Source organism: Aquarana catesbeiana, linkage group LG03, assembly GCF_042186555.1.
Source record: "Aquarana catesbeiana isolate 2022-GZ linkage group LG03, ASM4218655v1, whole genome shotgun sequence".
Lineage (NCBI taxonomy): Eukaryota > Metazoa > Chordata > Amphibia > Anura > Ranidae > Aquarana > Aquarana catesbeiana.
The window spans coordinates 319,148,187-319,166,391 of NC_133326.1; the positions used below are offsets into that span (position 1 = coordinate 319,148,187).

An 18,205-nucleotide genomic window follows, 5' to 3' on the forward strand; every position below is an offset into this window, starting at 1 on the left:
TACAAGAAGTGGAGCAACCAATTAATTGTAAACTTTAGAAAATACCTTTTTCTGCTATATAGAATTCCTTAAAGTGTAAGTTCACCTTTAAAGAAAAACTGTAAGGGGGGATGTGGGTGAGGGTGAAGCGTAAGTTCACCTTACAGATTTTCTGGGTATCAATATGAGTGTATCAGGATGGGTCCAACACCGACTCATTTGCCATTTGCTCTAGGGAACACATATGCCGCTACACTAAAAATCATACATTCTGCACAAAAAATAAACATGATTATGTTTCTAAACCATGTGTGTGTACAATACAATCTAATTACAACAAAACATAAAAAAGGATGATAATTACCCAGAACTCCCATAAGAACTGCAGGCTCTCTTGATGGAATTTGTTGTAAAAAGGGCAGAATTTCATCTAGTACATACCACTTATCCAGATATTCTAAAATCTTCCCTAAGCACACCAGTGAATTTACCCGAACCTGAGTAAACAGAAAAATATTTGATCATAAAGATAAAAAGTAAGCTTTAAAGTAGTTATAAACCCCATTCATGAAATCTGCCCTGGGCACATATCTGTAGTGTTTACTTATCTCTCTCCAAACCTCTAAGTCCTGTGTCTTTCTGCTGCTCCGTACTTCTGTTATCAGCAATGATAACTTCTAAACAAGCTCTCCGACACAGGAGATTAATGCAGCTTGAAATTTGTGTCGGGGAGGAACTTAGAGATAGATAAGCAGAGAGCTTGTCTATTCACAGCACAGCTCTGCAAGTCTCTTTGTTCCTCTGCCTATTTGGAAGGAGGGAGGGTGTGTGCCTTTCCTCCAATCAGCTCACACACAGTGTATGCCCAGACTCCACACTCACTGCTGAAGAAAGGAAGAAAGATTTCTAACATGATGTACACTTTCTAAAAAATGTAGAAAGCTGAAGACAACAGATATATAAATAAAACTTATGTAGGGAGATTTGTTTCATCTCTGTGTATCATCTGAGGCTGTTCACTTCACTGGATATAGGAGAGGTTTGACATCCACTTTAAAGTGGTTTTAAGGTTTTTTTACCTGAATTCATTCTCTGCATTAATGTAAAAAAAAAAAAAAAAAAAAAAAAAACAGTCCATGGTCGGACAAAAGTCCGACAGCCTGTTTGACAGACTTTCGACGGACTTTCTAACGACCGGACTTGCCTACACATGATCACACCAAAGTCTGACGGATTCGTACGTCATGACATACACCAGACTAAAATAAGGAAGTTGATAGCCAGTAGCCAATAGCTGCCGTAGCGTCGGTTTTTGTCCGTCGGACTAGCATACAGACAAGCGGATTTCTGGGTCTGGCGGAGTTACGACGTAAAGATTTGAAGCATATTCCAAATCTAAAGTCCATCAGATTTGCGACTGGAAAGGTCCGGTGAAGCCCACAAGCGATCGGTTCCGTCAGACCAGTCTGGTCGAAAAGTCCGACCGTGTGTACGCCCCATTACAGGACTTAGTGAGCAGTGGGAGCCATTGGCTCCTGCTGCTGTCAATCAAACCCTATGACGAAGGAGTGGAGGGCGGGGCAGAGCCGCACTGTGTGTGTGTCAATAGGATGCGACTTCCTATGGTGGCACATGGAGAATTGTAGGAGATGAGAGCACCAGCAAGGGCCCCCAGAAGAGGAGGAATGGAGTTGCTCTGTGAGAAACCACTGCACAATACAGGAAAGTATAACATATTTGTTATAAAAAAAAAAAAAAAAAAAAAAAAAAAAAAAAAAAAAAGGACCTTTGCTACCACTTTAAATTTAAACCTATCAGAATTTGACATTCTATTACCTACCAAAGTATTATACTGAGAAATTATGCTATTTAGTGTTTTTTTTGTTTTTTTTTTTAAAGTGGATTTCAATGCTAGACCTAACCAAGCTTAAAACTGCTCCCACCCACCTTCTAACTACCCTGGAGAAATAAGATGCTTATACTTACCTATTCTCAGAGCGCTCCTCTCTCCCCTGGCTGGCTTCAGGGGAGAGAAGAGAGTGTGGACAACATATGGAATGCCTGGGCGGTAACGTCATTGAGTCACCCATAGGCTTCCGTTGTAGTCTCTCTCTCCTTTGCTCTGCAGCCACCTCTGGGGAGGATCACGTGACTGGACCGGAGTGTCGAGAATAGGAAATTATAAGCATCTTTCGTCTACATGGCAGGTAGAATAGGAGTAAGGAGGGGGCTGGGAGCAGCTTTAAGCTTAGTAAGATTTAGCCTTTTCTTCCACTTTAACAAAAACTGTGAATTCCACCTCGAGTGTCCCTGTGTACAAACAATGAGGAATTTATCTTTCGCTAAAGGCAATTTTTGACTTCAGCTAAGATAAGATGTCATTAATAACATGTTGCCACCTTAAGTGGTCCCTTGCCCCTTCTATTTCTGGCGGGCAATGTTTGAAGCTAACATCTTAGGGGTCACTGAGCCTGTGCAAGTTGCCACTATAAACGTGTTAGATAGATTAGCATCAATTTTATTTTTAATAATGTTTATTAGAAAGATTTTGATATAGTTACAGAAATATGCATTGGTTACACTTGCTATTAATAAGTTTGCACAGAATAAATATATTTATAAAGTGATTGCCCAATAATTATAATTATAGGTACTCAGGCAGTAGTACAAGCTAAGTTCCCAGGCTGTGGAGGAGATAGGGTATAAAAAGGTAGGAGATTTCATATCACATTAATTACTCTTTCAAAAGAGGTCTGGCATGTTGGAAGCACTTGGTGTCCCAGAATATGTGTGCTGTATCATTTTGTTTCTAGCTTTAACCCAGCTGATCACACAACTGTTTGCCAGCAATTTTGTAAGAATCATGAGGAGAGAGGTTTCCACCTGGTATCGAACTTCTGCATCCAAATTCTTGGCCATGGTTTGGGCCGGTTGGGATAGAGAGGAAAAAAAACTCTATTGCAAGCAACCTGCAAGCAAGCCAGCAGGAGTTAGAATGGACCAAAGCAAACGATAAAGTCCTTATTCTGTTTTCATTTAAATGCAGGGCCAAATCATGAAACTGCTTTGGTCACTACAAAGTGAAATGGTGGCATCACCCTTAGGGTACTTTTGCACTGGGGCGGCGGGTTCGTTAGAGGTAAAGCACTGCTAGTTTTAGTGGCACTTTACCGTCGTTTTAGCGGTGCTTTTCAGCCGCTAGCGGGGCGCGATTAACCCCCCGCTAGTGGCCGAAGAAAGGGTTAAAAGCACCCGTGTTTTGGTGTTTCGGAAGTGCTGCCCATTCATTCCAATGGGCAGGGGCGGTTTAGGAGTGCTGTATACATTGCTCCTACACCTCCCCAAAGATGCTGCTTGCAGGACTTTTGTCCCATCCCGCAAGCGCACCACCCCAGTGTAAAAGCACTTAGGATTTCACACTGGGGAGGCATGGAAGGCAGTTATAAGGCACTTTACATGGTCTATTTTTAGTGCTAAAACGCCTGAAAACTGCCTCAATGTGAAAGTAGCCTTAATCCACTCTTCAATATGAAGCAAACACATAACTGGGAGATCCGCTAGAAATAGAGTATTCGGAAAATTTTGCCACTGGTCTCTATCAAAAATATCCAAAGCCTGCATAAATTTCAATCCTCAATTGTCTGCTAGAGTGTATGCAACTGGTACTCTGCAGCTGAAGGGCAAAGCCCATTTTTAACTGTGACGTGCAAGGCACATGATGGTAATCACAATAGAGAACATGATTGTACAAGAAAAGAAAAAAATAAAACAAAAGGAAAATAAGTTTTACAATAACAGCACTAGATAGGGAAAAGACTGCTATGTTGTAGCCTAATTACAAAGTATGCTAATCCTATAACTATGCAGCCAAAGTTCCTAAGAAAGTTAAGTGACAGTAAACTCTGGTTTAAAAGTAAAATATTCAAGTATGTATTGTCAACTTAACCACTTGCCAACCATGCCAATTCTGACATTTCTCTCCTAAATGTAAAAATCATTTCTTTACACAGAAACCCCAAACATTTTATATATTATTTTTTTTTTAGCAGAGACCCTAGAGCAGTGATGGCGAATCTTGGCACCCAGGATGTTTTGGAACTACATTTCCCATGATGCTCATGCACTCTGCAGTGTTGTTGAGCATCATGAGAAATATAGTTCCAAAACATCTGTGGTGCCAATCTTCGCCATCACTGGTCTAGAGAATACAATGGCGGTCTTTGCAACTTTTTATCTCGCACAGTATTTGTGCAGCAATTTTTCAAACACGTTTTTTTTTTTGGGAAAAAAAAGTTTCATGCTTTTAAAAAAACAAAACAGTAAAGTTAGCCCAATTTTTTTGCATAATGTGAAAGATTAAGTTACGCCTAATAAATAGATACCTAAACATGGCATACTTCGAAATTGCACAAGCTCGTTGAATGGCGTCAAACTTCGGTACTTAAAAATCCCCATAGGTGACGCTTAAAATTTTTACTGTTTACATGTTTAGAGATACAAAGAAGGTCTAGGGCTAGAATTATTGCTCTTGCTCTAACATTCGTGGCGATACCTCACATGTGTGGTTTGAACACCGTTTTCATATGTGGGCGGGACCTACGTATGCGTGCGCTTCTGCATGTGAGCACACAAGGACAGGGGCACTTTCATATTTTTTTATTGTTAATTTTACTTTCATTTTTTTAGTTTAACACTTAAAAAAAAAAAAAAAAAAAAAAAAAAAAAAGATCACTTTTATTCCTATTACGAGGAATGTAAACATCCCTTGCAATAGGAATATGACATGAGAGGTCCTCTTTACAGTGAGATATGGGGTCAATAAGACCCCACATCTCACCTCTAGGCTTGGACAGCTGACATTAAAAAAAAAAAAATTATCTCGGCTTCCCAGCTGAGGAGGCGCCATTTGTTTGAATGCAGAGGCGTCATAACATCGCGCCCAGCCTCCGAACGATCATAGAGACTCCGGCGTCCATCTGGTCCGCCGGAAATCTCTATGGTAAACATCCGGGGCCCGCGGATCTGTTCTCCGATGGAAGAGGATGTTACATGGAGATAGATAAACACAGCAAGAAACAATTTAATGAGAAACAGACTACAGGGCCATTAGGTAGTTTGATGTGTAAAGATTTTTTTTTTGGAAAAATAAGGATATTATTTAGTGTAACTAACTTCTGTTCACAATGCCAAACTGCCAATAGAAAGACTACAAGCGTTACTAAACATTATATATGAACAGTGGGGTGAGCAAAGATGGGCAAACTATTTTAATATGAAGGCATGCACTGTGAACCTCAGAACATCAAACCTTTTAGAAACGTACATGTTAGCATTAAAATGCTAACAGAATATTTTGCACCCTCTCCCAAATATAAACGCTACAGAAATACTATCTGAAGTAAAAAAGTGCCTTTTGAATACATTTCCCTGACTGAATGGATTTCTTTTTTGTACTTACAGCGAGAGAAGAGGTTTGTAGGCAAGCAGTCTTAATACGTGGTATCAAAGAATTTTTCATGGATGGATAATCTATGAGGTTTGCAAACGTAGGAATAATGTTTAGGCACAACTCCTAAAAATAAATAAATGAATCATTTTAGTTTGACATTGAAACAACCATTTCAAATCCACCCAAAATTAACCATCTAGCACTGGAGAGCCGAAAAGTAATAACATAATACTAATAATACTGCTGCACTACTTTTGAGATATGAATTGTTTAATCAATTCTATCAAAGTCTGTGTTGCTTTATTTCTGTATCAATAGTAACATAAAGGTTTCCTTGTTTTGTAAACACAGTTGTTAACAGTGTTATTTTGAAATGTAGATTTAGTTTTGGTCGTAGTCATTCAACTGAAATGCCATTTTAGTTTTAATCAACTGAATTGTTTTAGTCTTAGTCGTATTTTAGTCAACTAAAATTTTCAGTACATTTTAGTCTACTAAAATCTAATGGGTTTAGTTAAATTGTAATTCATTATTTAAGCATTTCTCTATAATTGCCAAACTCATATACTCCTGGAGTAAAAATCTAAAAACATGTTATTATTTATAATAAAGTGATTGTAAAGTCTCATTAAAAAAAAAAAGATATATAACAAACATGTTATACTTACCTCCTCTGTGCAGTTGGTTTTGCACAGAGACGCTCGGATCCTCCTCTTCTCGGGTCCCTCTTCTGTGCTCCTGGCCTCTCCCTCTTATCGAGTGCCCCCCCAGCAAGCAGCTTCCTATAGGGTCCCCCGAGCCAAGTCACAGCTCCATGAGCCCATTCAGACACAGAGCCCCGGCCCCCTCTCTCCCTTGATTGGCTAACTGACTTTGATTGACAGCCGCGGGAGCCAAGGAGTACCGAACGGCTAAGACACTCGTGGACATCACTGGAGTGAGATGGGGCTCAGGCAAGTAATTAGGGGGTGCTGGGGCAGCTGCTGCACATAGAATACATTAAGATAAAAAAAAACTTCTGTCGTAACAACTTCTATAACCACTTGCTGATCGCCTTCCACATATATACTGCTGCAAGGCGGCTCGGCTGCGCAAACTGACGTACCTGTACGGTGGTCTGTGCATGTGGTGCCGCGGGAGCTCGCCCGTGGGTCTGGCGAACTCAATGTCCGCCAGCCACCTGCGAAGGCGGTGAAGAAAGGCAGAACAGGGATCTGCCTTTGTAAACAAGGCGGATTCCCGTTCTGACAGGGGAGGAGAGAGAGGTCAGCTGTTCCTAGTGATCAGGAACAGCGATCTCTCTCTACTCCCAGTCAGTCCATCCCCCTGAAAGTTATAAAGTACCTCCCTAGGGAACACTTAACCCCTTGATCGCCCCCTAGTGTTAAACCCTTCCTTGCCAGTGCCATTTATACAGTGATCAGTGCATTTTTTTAGCACTGATCACTATATTGGTGTCACTGGTCACCAAAAAGTGTCACTGAGAGTCAAATTTGTCTGCCGCAATGTCGCAGTCCCGCTAAAAATTGCTGATCCCCGCCTTTACTAGTAAAAACAATAAAAAAAAATTTAAAGTCCCTAAATCTTTCCCCTATTTTGTAGACGCTATAACTTGCAAACCAATCAATGTGCGCTTATTGCAACTTTTTTTTACCAAATATATGTAGCAGAACACACATTGGCCTAAACTGATGAATAACTTTGTTTTTTATATTTTTTGGGGATATGTATTATAGCAAAAAGTAACAATTTATTTATTTTTTTTCAAAATTGTCATTCTTTTTTTGTTTATAGCACAAAAAATAAAAAACGCTGAGGTGATCAAATACAACCAAAAGAAAGCTCTATTTGTGGGGAAAAAGGACATAAATTTTGTTTGGGCGCAATGTCGCACGACAGCGCAATTGTCAGTTAAAGTGACGCATTGCCGAATCGCAAAAAATGGCCAGTTTATTAAGGGGGTAAATCCTTCCGGGGCTGAAGTGGTTAAGGCTTGAACATGCACTACAGACACAGATTTAGCAGTTGTGATTTATAACGTCTTTAGAAATAAAAACAAGTTTCATAAACAAATACATTGTTTTTTGACAAACAGAAGTGCAACTTTAAAATATAAAAAACCCCAAAAAACTGTAAACTCTATTGGCTGTAATGCCATTGCACATATTACCTAAATATATTAGCAACATTAAATATTAAGAAAAAAATAAGAAAAGCCTTTTACCTAATTTTTTTTTCTTTCAGCAGCTTAGTAGATGCCCCCTACTTATTTTCATGTGGTAGTGCAGTGTTAATCTTGACGTCAAATTTCCATTAATTTCTAGTCTTTTGACTAAAATGCCATTTTAGTTTTATTTCAGTCATCCAAATTGTTTTAGTCATATTTTTGTCGACTAAAACGGTGTTATTTTCATTGACGAAATTAACACTGGCTGTTAACAGATACCAAAGGTTTTACAGAAAAATTGGGCAGCTTTTTTGTATTTTTTCAAAATATTGTCTTGCAAAGATAACTTGAGATAATTTACACATTAAAAGTAAAAGAAAATAGGGGGTGTGGACCAGAAAACCAATGCAGAAATAAAAACGGAAGCAAGTATCGGATTGACTGATCTAGGCAGAACCACACTTTTCCACCAATAAAGCTTCATGCAGGAGGCCTGTAATTACTGTCGTGGAGCCAGCAAATGTACAGATACAGCTCACATACCTGAATCTGAATTGATGGCGCCTCCAGCGCCCGGTACACCATGGGTAACACACTGTTCTTTATTTCATCTGATGGAGTTTTGGTGAGAAGGAGATCCATTTTTTGCAGAAATATTAGAAGTATCTAAACAAATACAAACACTTCATTAATACTGTCACTCTAGAAAGACAAGTCAAGTAAAACAAATAGCAGAACAAAATAGTATTCACTTACCATGTTGCTAGCCTGACAGCATGAAAAATGAGACAACAAATTTTTGAAATGATATCAAATTTAAAAGGTCACAAAACAAGCTATATAGCATTGACATAAAAGACTGATTAAAAAAGTAAAAGGCATATTTAATGTACATGACCTAGGATGATGGCTCTAATTTCACACCAAGATCAGTTCCATTTTCACAATTTAATATTAATATTAGATGCTGTATTTTATAGACAGTAACCAAGAGAAAATGACACAAAAAAATGGATCAAAATTAGAAAGAGAGAGAATTTTGATCAAATTTTGATAGAATAGCTCAAATAAAGAGATATATTTAGTGTAAAGTGGCACAGTGGTATAGTGGGTGGCACTCTCGCCTAGCAGTAAGAAGGGTCACTGGTTCGAATCCCAACCATGACACTACCTGCCTGGAGTTTGCATATCCTCCCTGTGCCTGCGTGGGTTTCCTCCAGGTACTCCAGTTTCCTCCCACAGTCCTAAGACATGTTGGTAGGTTAATTGGCTTCTGTCTAAATTGGCCCTAGTGTATGGATATGAGTTTGGGGACCTTAGATTGTAAGCTCCTTGAGGGTAGGGACTGATGTGAATGTACAATGTATATGTAAAGCGCTGCGTAAATTGACAGCGCTATAGAAATACCTTAAATAATAATAATAATAAAGTAGGAAGAATGGTTGCCGATAAGGGGAATAAGGGGAAGATCCATCTCTATTTAATTTTGATTACTATCATCAGTGTGGAACAAATGCTTGACCTGGATCTAAAGCATGGTACACACTGAGTTTTTCTTTGTTCAACCAAGAAGGTTGAACAAAAAAAAACTATCAGCTCTGGTCGGGCCCGCTGTACTAACTATGCAACGTTAGTACAGCGATCTCCTCTGGTGAGCTGTCATGTTCTGACAGGGGGACGCTCCGATCAGTGCTTTCTGCCATTGGCTGAGAGCACTGATCTGGTGTCGGTCGTCTGCTGGTTTTCCAGCATCGGACAGAGTGGCATGCACACGGCCGAATGTCTGCAATTTTTTTTTTGAACCGGCCAAGGTCTCCTGACATTCAGCCTGTGTGTATGGGGCGTAAAACTCTTCACTGTGATATCAAAATAAATTAACTATGTAATTACTTTGATCAGACCTGAAGTGCAGCCTGAAGTCACCAGGCACTAAAATAAGAGTCTGACAGATAGACTGCATACTGGTAAACATGTTATATGTAACTGAGAAAAAAAAAAAAAAATCACACTCAAGACAGCGACAGGTTATTAGATTGTAGATTCTCACGACCAGGGTCCTCCTAACCCCCTTGTTATGATTTATAATGTAACTGTACTGTTTCCCTTTATACTGAAAAGCACTGTGCAAACTTGTAAAATCCTGTATAATAATATGGACCAAAGACTATTTATTCCCCACCACGTGAGCCAATAAAGAGAGATCTGATCAATAGTACTTAGAGGGACCATCTTTAATAGAAGACTTCCCCTGTTCCAGTGACTAATTTTGTATTTTCCCTTATTTTCAGCTCTAAGGACAATGCCAAATACAGAGGGTAAATCCCCAAAGCAGAAACCCAAACAGCAATAAAAACCGAACAGGGGTCACAACCCTGTTACGGTCTATCCGAAACAAAAAACATTGGCTTCAGATACACTTTAAGTTGATTATATATTTAGCTGCTATCTTTGTTCTTTAACTCTGTCCTGTCTACTGTACTAATATATATGCAGCTCACTGAAGTGGGTCTTCCTCCCAGAGGCTACATACACTATTACCAAAAATATTGGGACACCTGCCTTTACACGCACATGAACTTTAAATGGCATCCCAGGTCTTTCTCCTAAACCTTGTGGACAGCCTTCCAAGAAGAGTTGAAGCTGTTATAGCTACAAAGGGTGGGACAACTCAATATTGAACCCTACGGACTAAGACTGGGATGCCATTAAAGTTTATGTGCATGTAAAGTCAGGCGTTCCAATACTTTTGTTAATATAGTGTATATGCGTACCTGTGTGTGTGCTTGGAGCACGCTGCACAGTGCTCCAAGCACAGGGAACAGGCTCTCACATAGAACCCTGGGTCCTGTACAAATGATCGAGAAGTGGATAGCTGGGTTACATATCAACTGATCAATCACTGTAAAGCCCAAAATTGTGTATGCTTTCTCTTCTGAATAAAGTGTGAGTAAAAAAAAAAAAAAAAAAAAAAAAAAGGAAAAACTTGTGTTTTGTTTTCTTCATTTTTCACAATGTCTAGAGGTTTCCTATCTATGTATGTACCCTTGTTATATTCTGTTTGCAGTGCCATCACATCCTAGATGGAAGCACTGTTATGTTTAGGCCATTTGTGGCCCACCTCCACGTTATACTCACTTGACCACAATTTGATATTGCCCTTCTTTTCTCCTCTCCCTGCCCTTGATCCCCACGCTCTACTTGGCTCGTAGGCCTTGGATGTTGTTACTATGTGATTATATCACTACTGTACTTACCCTGAAGAGTTCTGATTGTTAAGTCTGCATTGTGGTTTAATACTCTGGACACCACTTATGTACTTCCTGTTGTGTACTATGGCATGCTATACTGTACCTTGGTTCTTTTTTTCAATAAAGTTGTTTTTTTTAATTAAAAAAAAATCAAGGTCAGTATATTAAGTAGGATTTTGTTTTTTAAAAAATATCAGTGTATTTTAGGTAGGACAAAAAAAACCCCAAAAAATCCAAAATGTGCACTATTGTTTTTGGGCTGTACTGCAGGTACAAACAACAAATAACACAAACATATGTGGTATCACTGTGACCGTCAGGAGCAGAAATCATTTTGGGTTGTTCTTGGTAATAGCAAGAAAAATAAAGCTAAATTTAAAAAATGATTTTTTTTTACTATTTTGGGTTAGTTTTCAAATGATAAAAAAAAAGAGATATCCATCATCATTTGAAAGCCCAACTCATCCTGAAAAAAAACAAGGTATAATTCAGTTGGATGCGTAAAGTAGTTGCAATGATATGTACCACTTTACCAACACATATTAAAGTTGCAAAATTGTGTTCAGGCGTTAGCTTCTGTCATTTAGGGGTTGAAACTGCTACTGTAAATTAGATGCATAACAAACACACCTGTATAGGTTCCTGCTGCTTGAAGACTGGGCCCAGATCTGGTAGGATAAGTTTGGCAAACTCCTCCTTGGTGCACTCCTCTGCTATAAGCAGAACATTGGGCAGCACAAATGGAACCATATCTGGGTTCACAAATTCCGAAGTCAGTGCTGGCAATATACGTTGTACAACAACTCGCTGAAAAAAAAAAAAAAAATGAAACCGATTCTTATTTTAGACTTGACGTTATATGCATTGCTATAACAATGCATTTTTTTGTTTCATACATACCTTTGGCAGTTTTGGAAGAACTTTGGGTAACCCTTTAAAAAACTGGGACTTCTGGAGATTATCCCGTTGAAAAAGGGAATCAAAATACTGCAGTGTCACGGCACCAACATCATCAAAAAATGGAATCTGCAGAATAACAAACAAAGAAGGGTTTTACACTGAGATTACACTCATGAGGAAATTTTATATATATGTATAGTCTTATATAAAGAACCTAACTTCAAACATCTAAAATAACTTAAACATTAAAAAGAACTGAGTCACACAAATAGCATGCAGCAGATAAAGGCAAGCATAACCTCACAGCTCTTTTACAGCCAAGGTGAGAATGACTGCAGAAATTCTGTTTTTTAGGTAATGTAGCTGACAACTTCCAGAACAGATGGTTCATCAAAGAAGACATTAGCTTGTAGTTAGCATAAGGGGCTTCTAAAACGAGCAACAGGAAACTGGGTTCACCAATATACCTCCATTTAACATTCCTGCCTAGCCTACTCCCTTAGTTCCTCCCCTATCAGCCTCTTCCCCTCCTCCGTTTGTAAGAATGTCTCCCAGGGAGCCCATATTTGGGAAATACGTTCTCTTCTATCCAGGGGCATAGGTATAAAACTTCCCATGATCCCAATGCTTCTTACTTTATTAAACCACATGGAAATCTGGGGTGCTCTTGGCTCCTTCCAGCACATAGTGATGCAGCTTTTGGCTGCATTTACCAAGTGGCTTATCACCAAGTTTTTATATTTCTCCATTGGGATTTGTGTGCATTATAAGAGGAAAACTGCCGGGTCTTCAGGGATCTGATATTCAGTAAATTGTTGGGTAATTCTCTGAACTTCTTGCCAAAACTGTCTAATTTCTGGGCATGTCCAGAAAATATGTGCTATAGTGCCTCTCTCTTGGCAGCCCCTTCAGCACCTATCCGATGCATCTGGGGAGAATTTGTTCATTAGTGACGGGGGTATAATACCAACGCATTAATAATTTATAATTCAACTCCTGTATCTTTGTGCCTCTGGATGATTTTAAAGTAAGATGTATTATTTTCTGACATTGGTCTGTTGTAAAAGTTTGCTCCAGATCGTTCTCCCACTTACCCAGACTTGTCATATTAAAGTCCTCTGGGGGTGCTGTCAACAGAGCGTATATCTTAGAGATAATATGGGGGAGAGGCTCCTTCTCCTCACAGTACTTCTCAAATTTTGTGCATGGTCGTCCATAACTTTCGATCTGCCCCAATGTTTCCAAAAAGTGTCTAATCTGTCGTGCCTGCCAGAAAGGTATTTCACATTGTCCTCCCCGGTTGCATTAGAAGTTCTATTGTTGGCCAGTTATTAGACCCCGAAAAATGCGAGGCTTGAAAGCATCCCTTTTCTTTCAGTTTCCTAAATACTCCTGGCTCTAGGCCAGGTGGGAAGTCTGGGTTACCCAAGATAGGGAACAAGGGTGAATTTAGAGAAGAAAATTTAGAGTTCCGAATGATCCTAGATTCCACACAAAGTGTGGGACCTATCAAGGGATGTAGTTTTAGCCACTTAAGGACCAGCCTCGTTTTGGAATTTAGGTGTTTACATGTTTAAAACAGGTTTTTTTGCTAGAAAATTACTTAGAACCCCCAACCATTATATATATATATATATATATATATATATATATATATATATATATATATATATATAATGTAATGGTTATATAATAACACCCTAGAGAATAAAATGGCGGTCATTGCAATACTTTTTTTCACACTGTATTTGTGCAGCGGTCTTACAAGCGCACTTTTTTTGGAAAAAATTCACTTTTTTGAATAAAAAAATAAGACAACAGTAAAGTTAGCCCAATTTTTTTTATATTGTGAAAGATAATGTTACGTCGAGTAAATTGATACCCAACATGTCACGCTTCAAAATTGCGCCCGCTCGTGGAATGGCGTCAAACTTTTACCCTTAAAAATCTCCATAGGCGACGTTTAAAAAATTCTACAGGTTGCATGTTTTGCATTACAGAGGAGGTCTAGGGCTAGAATTATTGCTCTCGCTCTAACGCTTGCGGCGATACCTCACATGTGTAGTTTGACCACCGTTTCCATATGCGGGCGCTACTCACGTATGCGTTCGCTTCTGCGCGCGAGCTCGTCGGGACAGGGGTTTTAAAAAAATTTTTTTTTAATTATTTATTTTAAATGATTTTATTTATTTTTACACCGTTAAAAAAAAAAATAAAAATTGTGTCACTTTTATTCCTATTACAAGGAATGTAAACATCCCTTGTAATAGAAAAAAGCATGACAGGACCTCTTAAATATGAGATCTGGGGTCAAAAAGACCTCAGATCTCATATTTACACTAAAATGCAATTAAAAAAAAAAGTCATTTAAAAAAAATGACATTGAAAAAAATGTGCCTTTAAGACGTATGGGTGGAAGTGACGTTTTGACGTCGCTTCCGTCCTGCAGTGTCATGGAGACGAGTGGGCGCCATCTTAGCCTCACTCGTCTCCAGGCACAGCAAGGAGACAGACATGATCGCCTCCGCGGCTATCGACGGCTCCGGTAAGCGGCGGAGGGCGGGCCCCTCTTCTGCCACCGATAAAAGTGATCTCGCGGCGAAGAGACCACTTTTATCTGAAAGCCACCCGCCGCATGAAAACAGGGATACCGGGGCTATGGCAGCTAGCTGCTGCCATAACAACGATATCCGCTTCCAAACTTTGGACGTACATCGGCGTTCGGCAAGTGGTTAACATAGAAGGTAACGCAGCATAACACCATATGGCTCTGTTTAATGGGATTAGACTTATTTGTTGTTCAATGGTGAGCCACCGTTTACTATGTCCATGTCGGCACCAGTCAATTATTCTACCTAGCTGGACGGCTTGATAATATTTATATAGATCTGGTGCCACTATTCCTCCTGCCTCTTTAGGGAATGTCAACAGGCTTCTGTTAATCCTTGGGCCCTTGGGCGCCTACTCGCCCAGATGAATTTTGTAAAAACAGCTTGGATTTGACTAAAGAAGGCCAGTGGAACAAAGACAGGTACTACCTGGAAAAGATACAGGAATTTTGGTACTGTGTTCAATTTCAGTATATTAAATCTCCCGAAACAAGAATGTGTAGCTTTACTCCATCTATCTAGTAATTTTCTAACTTCCCTGCATAGGGGTGGGAAATTCAGGGCATAGGTATCTGTTAACTTAGATGGGATCTGTGTTCCTAAGTATTTTAATGCAGTTGATGTCCATCTAAGCTTAAAATTGTTCTCTAGGCCCCCCAGAGACACCCCCATCGCGAATGACTGTAATTTCGTATGTATTTTTTGATACCCATCAGATTTTTGCAACTAGATCACCCATTAGATAATGCTAGCACCAGTGTCTGCACAGTGAATACATTTGCACGCTCAGCTAACAGATCACTCAGATGGTCAGATCTACTGGAATGTCTCTACTAGGTGATATTCATAATTATCTTCGGTACAGCTGATCCTTAATGAGAATGTTGCAACAGACAATATTATATTAACTTAGTAAACTGGATCCACCTTTGTCAATTGATCAGCATCAGGTCTAACTGCTGGGGTTACATTTAGAACAAGTTTCAAGTGTTCCCGGACGTCTTCTGGGATATTCACCAGGACATTTGGACTTAAACGAGTCAGCTAAAAAAAAAACACACACAACACACATGAAGAGACAAAATAGTGAAAAGACACTGTTTTGTTACCATGAGCTTTATACAGCATGTTCACTATAAAACAATGTCAGAGGTACACCTGTCAGAGTCAAAGTTTTTGGAGCATTCTAAAATAATTTTCCTTTAACCCTTTTGCTGCCATTTTGCACATGTTTACAAAAAATCATTCTAGGCCCGAAGACTACATAAAACCCCCAAAACATTATATATTTTCTGAAAGCAGACACCCTAGAGAATAAAATAGTGGTAGTTTCAATTTTTTATTTCACGCGATATTACCGCAGAGGTAAATTTCAGCAAAAAAATTCATTAAGGTAATGTTAGGGCATACAAACGCAATAAATTACCCAATCATTTGCTAAATTATAAAAGACGAGGTTGCACAGAGTAAATACAGTATCTCACAAAAGCGATTTTTGTAAAAATTTTATTATATCTTTTCGTGTGACAACACTGAAGAAATTACACTTTGCTACAATGTAAAGTAGTGAGTGTACAGCTTGTATAACAGTGTAAATTTGCTGTCCCCTCAAAATAACTAAACAAACATCCAACAATGTCTAAACCGCTGGCAACAAAAGTGAGTACACGCCCAAGTGAAAATGTCCAAATTGGCCCCAATTAGCCATTTTTCCTCCCCGGTGTCATGTGACTCGTTAGTGTTACAAGGTCTCAGGTGTGAATGGGGTGCAGGTGTGTTAAATTTGGTGTTATTGCTCTTACACTCTCATACTGGTCACTGGAAGTTCAACATAGCACCTTATGTCAAAGAACTTTTTCAGAAGAGAGGATCTGAAAAAAAAAAAAAAAAAAAAAAAAGAATTGTTGCTCTACATAAAGATGGCCTAGGCTATAAGAAGATTGCCAAGACCCTGAAACTGAGCTGCAGCATGGTGGCCAAGACCATACAGCAGTTTAACAGGACAGGTTCCACTCAGGACAGGCCTAGCCATGGTCGACCAGAGAAGCTGAGTGCATGTGCTCAGCGTCATATCCAGAGGTTGTCTTAGGGAGATACGTATGAGTGCTGCCAGCATTGCTGCATAGGTTGAAGGGGTGGGGGGGTCAGCCTGTCAGTGCTCAGACCATACGCCGCACACTGCATCAAATTGGTTTGCATGGCTGTTGTCCCAGAAGGAAGCCTCTGTTAAAGATGATCCACAAGAAGCACGCAGTTTGCTGAAGACAATCAGACTAAGGACATGGATTACTGGAACCATATCCTGTGGTCTGAGACCAAGATAAACTTACTTGGTTCAAATGATGTGAAGCGTGTGTGGTGGCAACCAGGTGAGGAGTACAAAGACAAGTGTGTCTTGCCTACAGTCAAACACGGTGGTGGGAGTGTCATGGTCTGGGGCTGCATGAGTGCTGCTGGCACTGGGGAGCTACAGTTCATTGAGGGAACCATGAATGCCAACATGTACTGTGACATACTGAAGCAGAGCATGATCCCCTCCCTTCAGAAAATGGGCCGCAGGGCAGTATTCCAACATGATAGCGACCCCAAACATACCTCCAAGACGACCACTGCCTTGCTAAAGAATCTGAGGGTAAAGGGGATGGACTGGCCAAGCATGTCTCCAGACATAAACCCTATTGAGCACCTGTGGGGCATCCTCAAACAGAAAAGTGGAGAAGCGCAAAGTCTCTAACATCCACCAGCTCTGTGATGTCATCATGGAGGAGTGGAAGAGGACTCCTGTGGCAACCTGTGAAGCTCTGGTGAACTCCATGCCCAAGAGGGTTAAGGCAGTGCTGGAAAATAATGGTGGTCACACAAAAAATTGACACTTCGGGCCCAATTTGGACATTTTCACTTAGGGGTGTACTCACTTTTGTTGCCAGCGGTTTAGACATTAATGGCTGTGTGTTGAGTTATTTTGAGGGGACAGCAAATTTACACTGTTATACAAGCTGTACACTCACTACTTTACATTGTAGCAAAGTGTCATTTCTTCAGTATTGTCACATAAAAAGATATAATAAAATATTTACAAAAATGTGAGGGGTGTACACACGTTACCGAGGGTGTGTGAAAGCAGTCAGACGGCAGCGCACTTCCATCCGACAGGCAAAAGTGTGCGTTGTATGGTCCTGACAGTGAAAGGGTTAATACTGAATCTTCCACTTTAAAGCTGAACTCTGGATACAAGAATTTTCATTTCAATATAATCAATAGCTGCATTTGGTGCACACTTTATGTGCAGCAAATGCCACTGTAAACCCAGTTACTGCATTGTAAAATAGCAGTGACATCATTATGGTGCTGTAGATAGCCTGTGCAGAGAGCAGAGCTGTGGGAGGGGCTGAGCAGGTTCCAATCCACTACAGGCGGCCGGCAGAAAACTACAGGAGGAGATGGTACAAGACCAGTCACCCTACACAAGGAGAAAAAGCAGCAGCGACTGGTCTTTATTACTGCAAGCTCCTGGACAGAGGATATGTTTTATGCTCAATTACTGCACAGATCTGGAAGAAATACACAAAGCACACCAAGATTCAAGTAAGAATACACATGCCTCTTATATTTAGACAATATCTGCTTATCCTGGAGTTCAGCTTTAACAAAAATAGTATAAGGCCCCATTCACACCTGAGCGATTTTCCGCTGGAAGCTCGTAGCTCTAAAAACACTCAACAAGCCAAATCCCATTCATTTTAATGGCCCCCTGTTCACATATGAACGTTCTGTCACTTGAAGCAAAACACCTGTCGCTCAAAAAAGTACATGAACTTCTTTTTGGCAGATTACAAGCGTTTTTGGGCCCATA

General features: G+C 39.9%; 1 protein-coding gene across 1 annotated transcript in view; it reads right to left on the reverse strand.

Moving 5' to 3' along the window:
- SCYL2 (SCY1 like pseudokinase 2) overlaps positions 1 to 18,205 on the reverse strand; it is a gene marked incomplete in the record, with an annotated part of 55,260 nt that overhangs the window by 30,553 nt on the left and 6,502 nt on the right. The window contains 6 exon segments of the mRNA XM_073620392.1: positions 344 to 476; positions 5,438 to 5,551; positions 8,139 to 8,261; positions 11,474 to 11,650; positions 11,744 to 11,869; positions 15,280 to 15,396. Of these exon segments, the coding sequence (XP_073476493.1) occupies positions 344 to 476; positions 5,438 to 5,551; positions 8,139 to 8,261; positions 11,474 to 11,650; positions 11,744 to 11,869; positions 15,280 to 15,396 (790 nt within the window).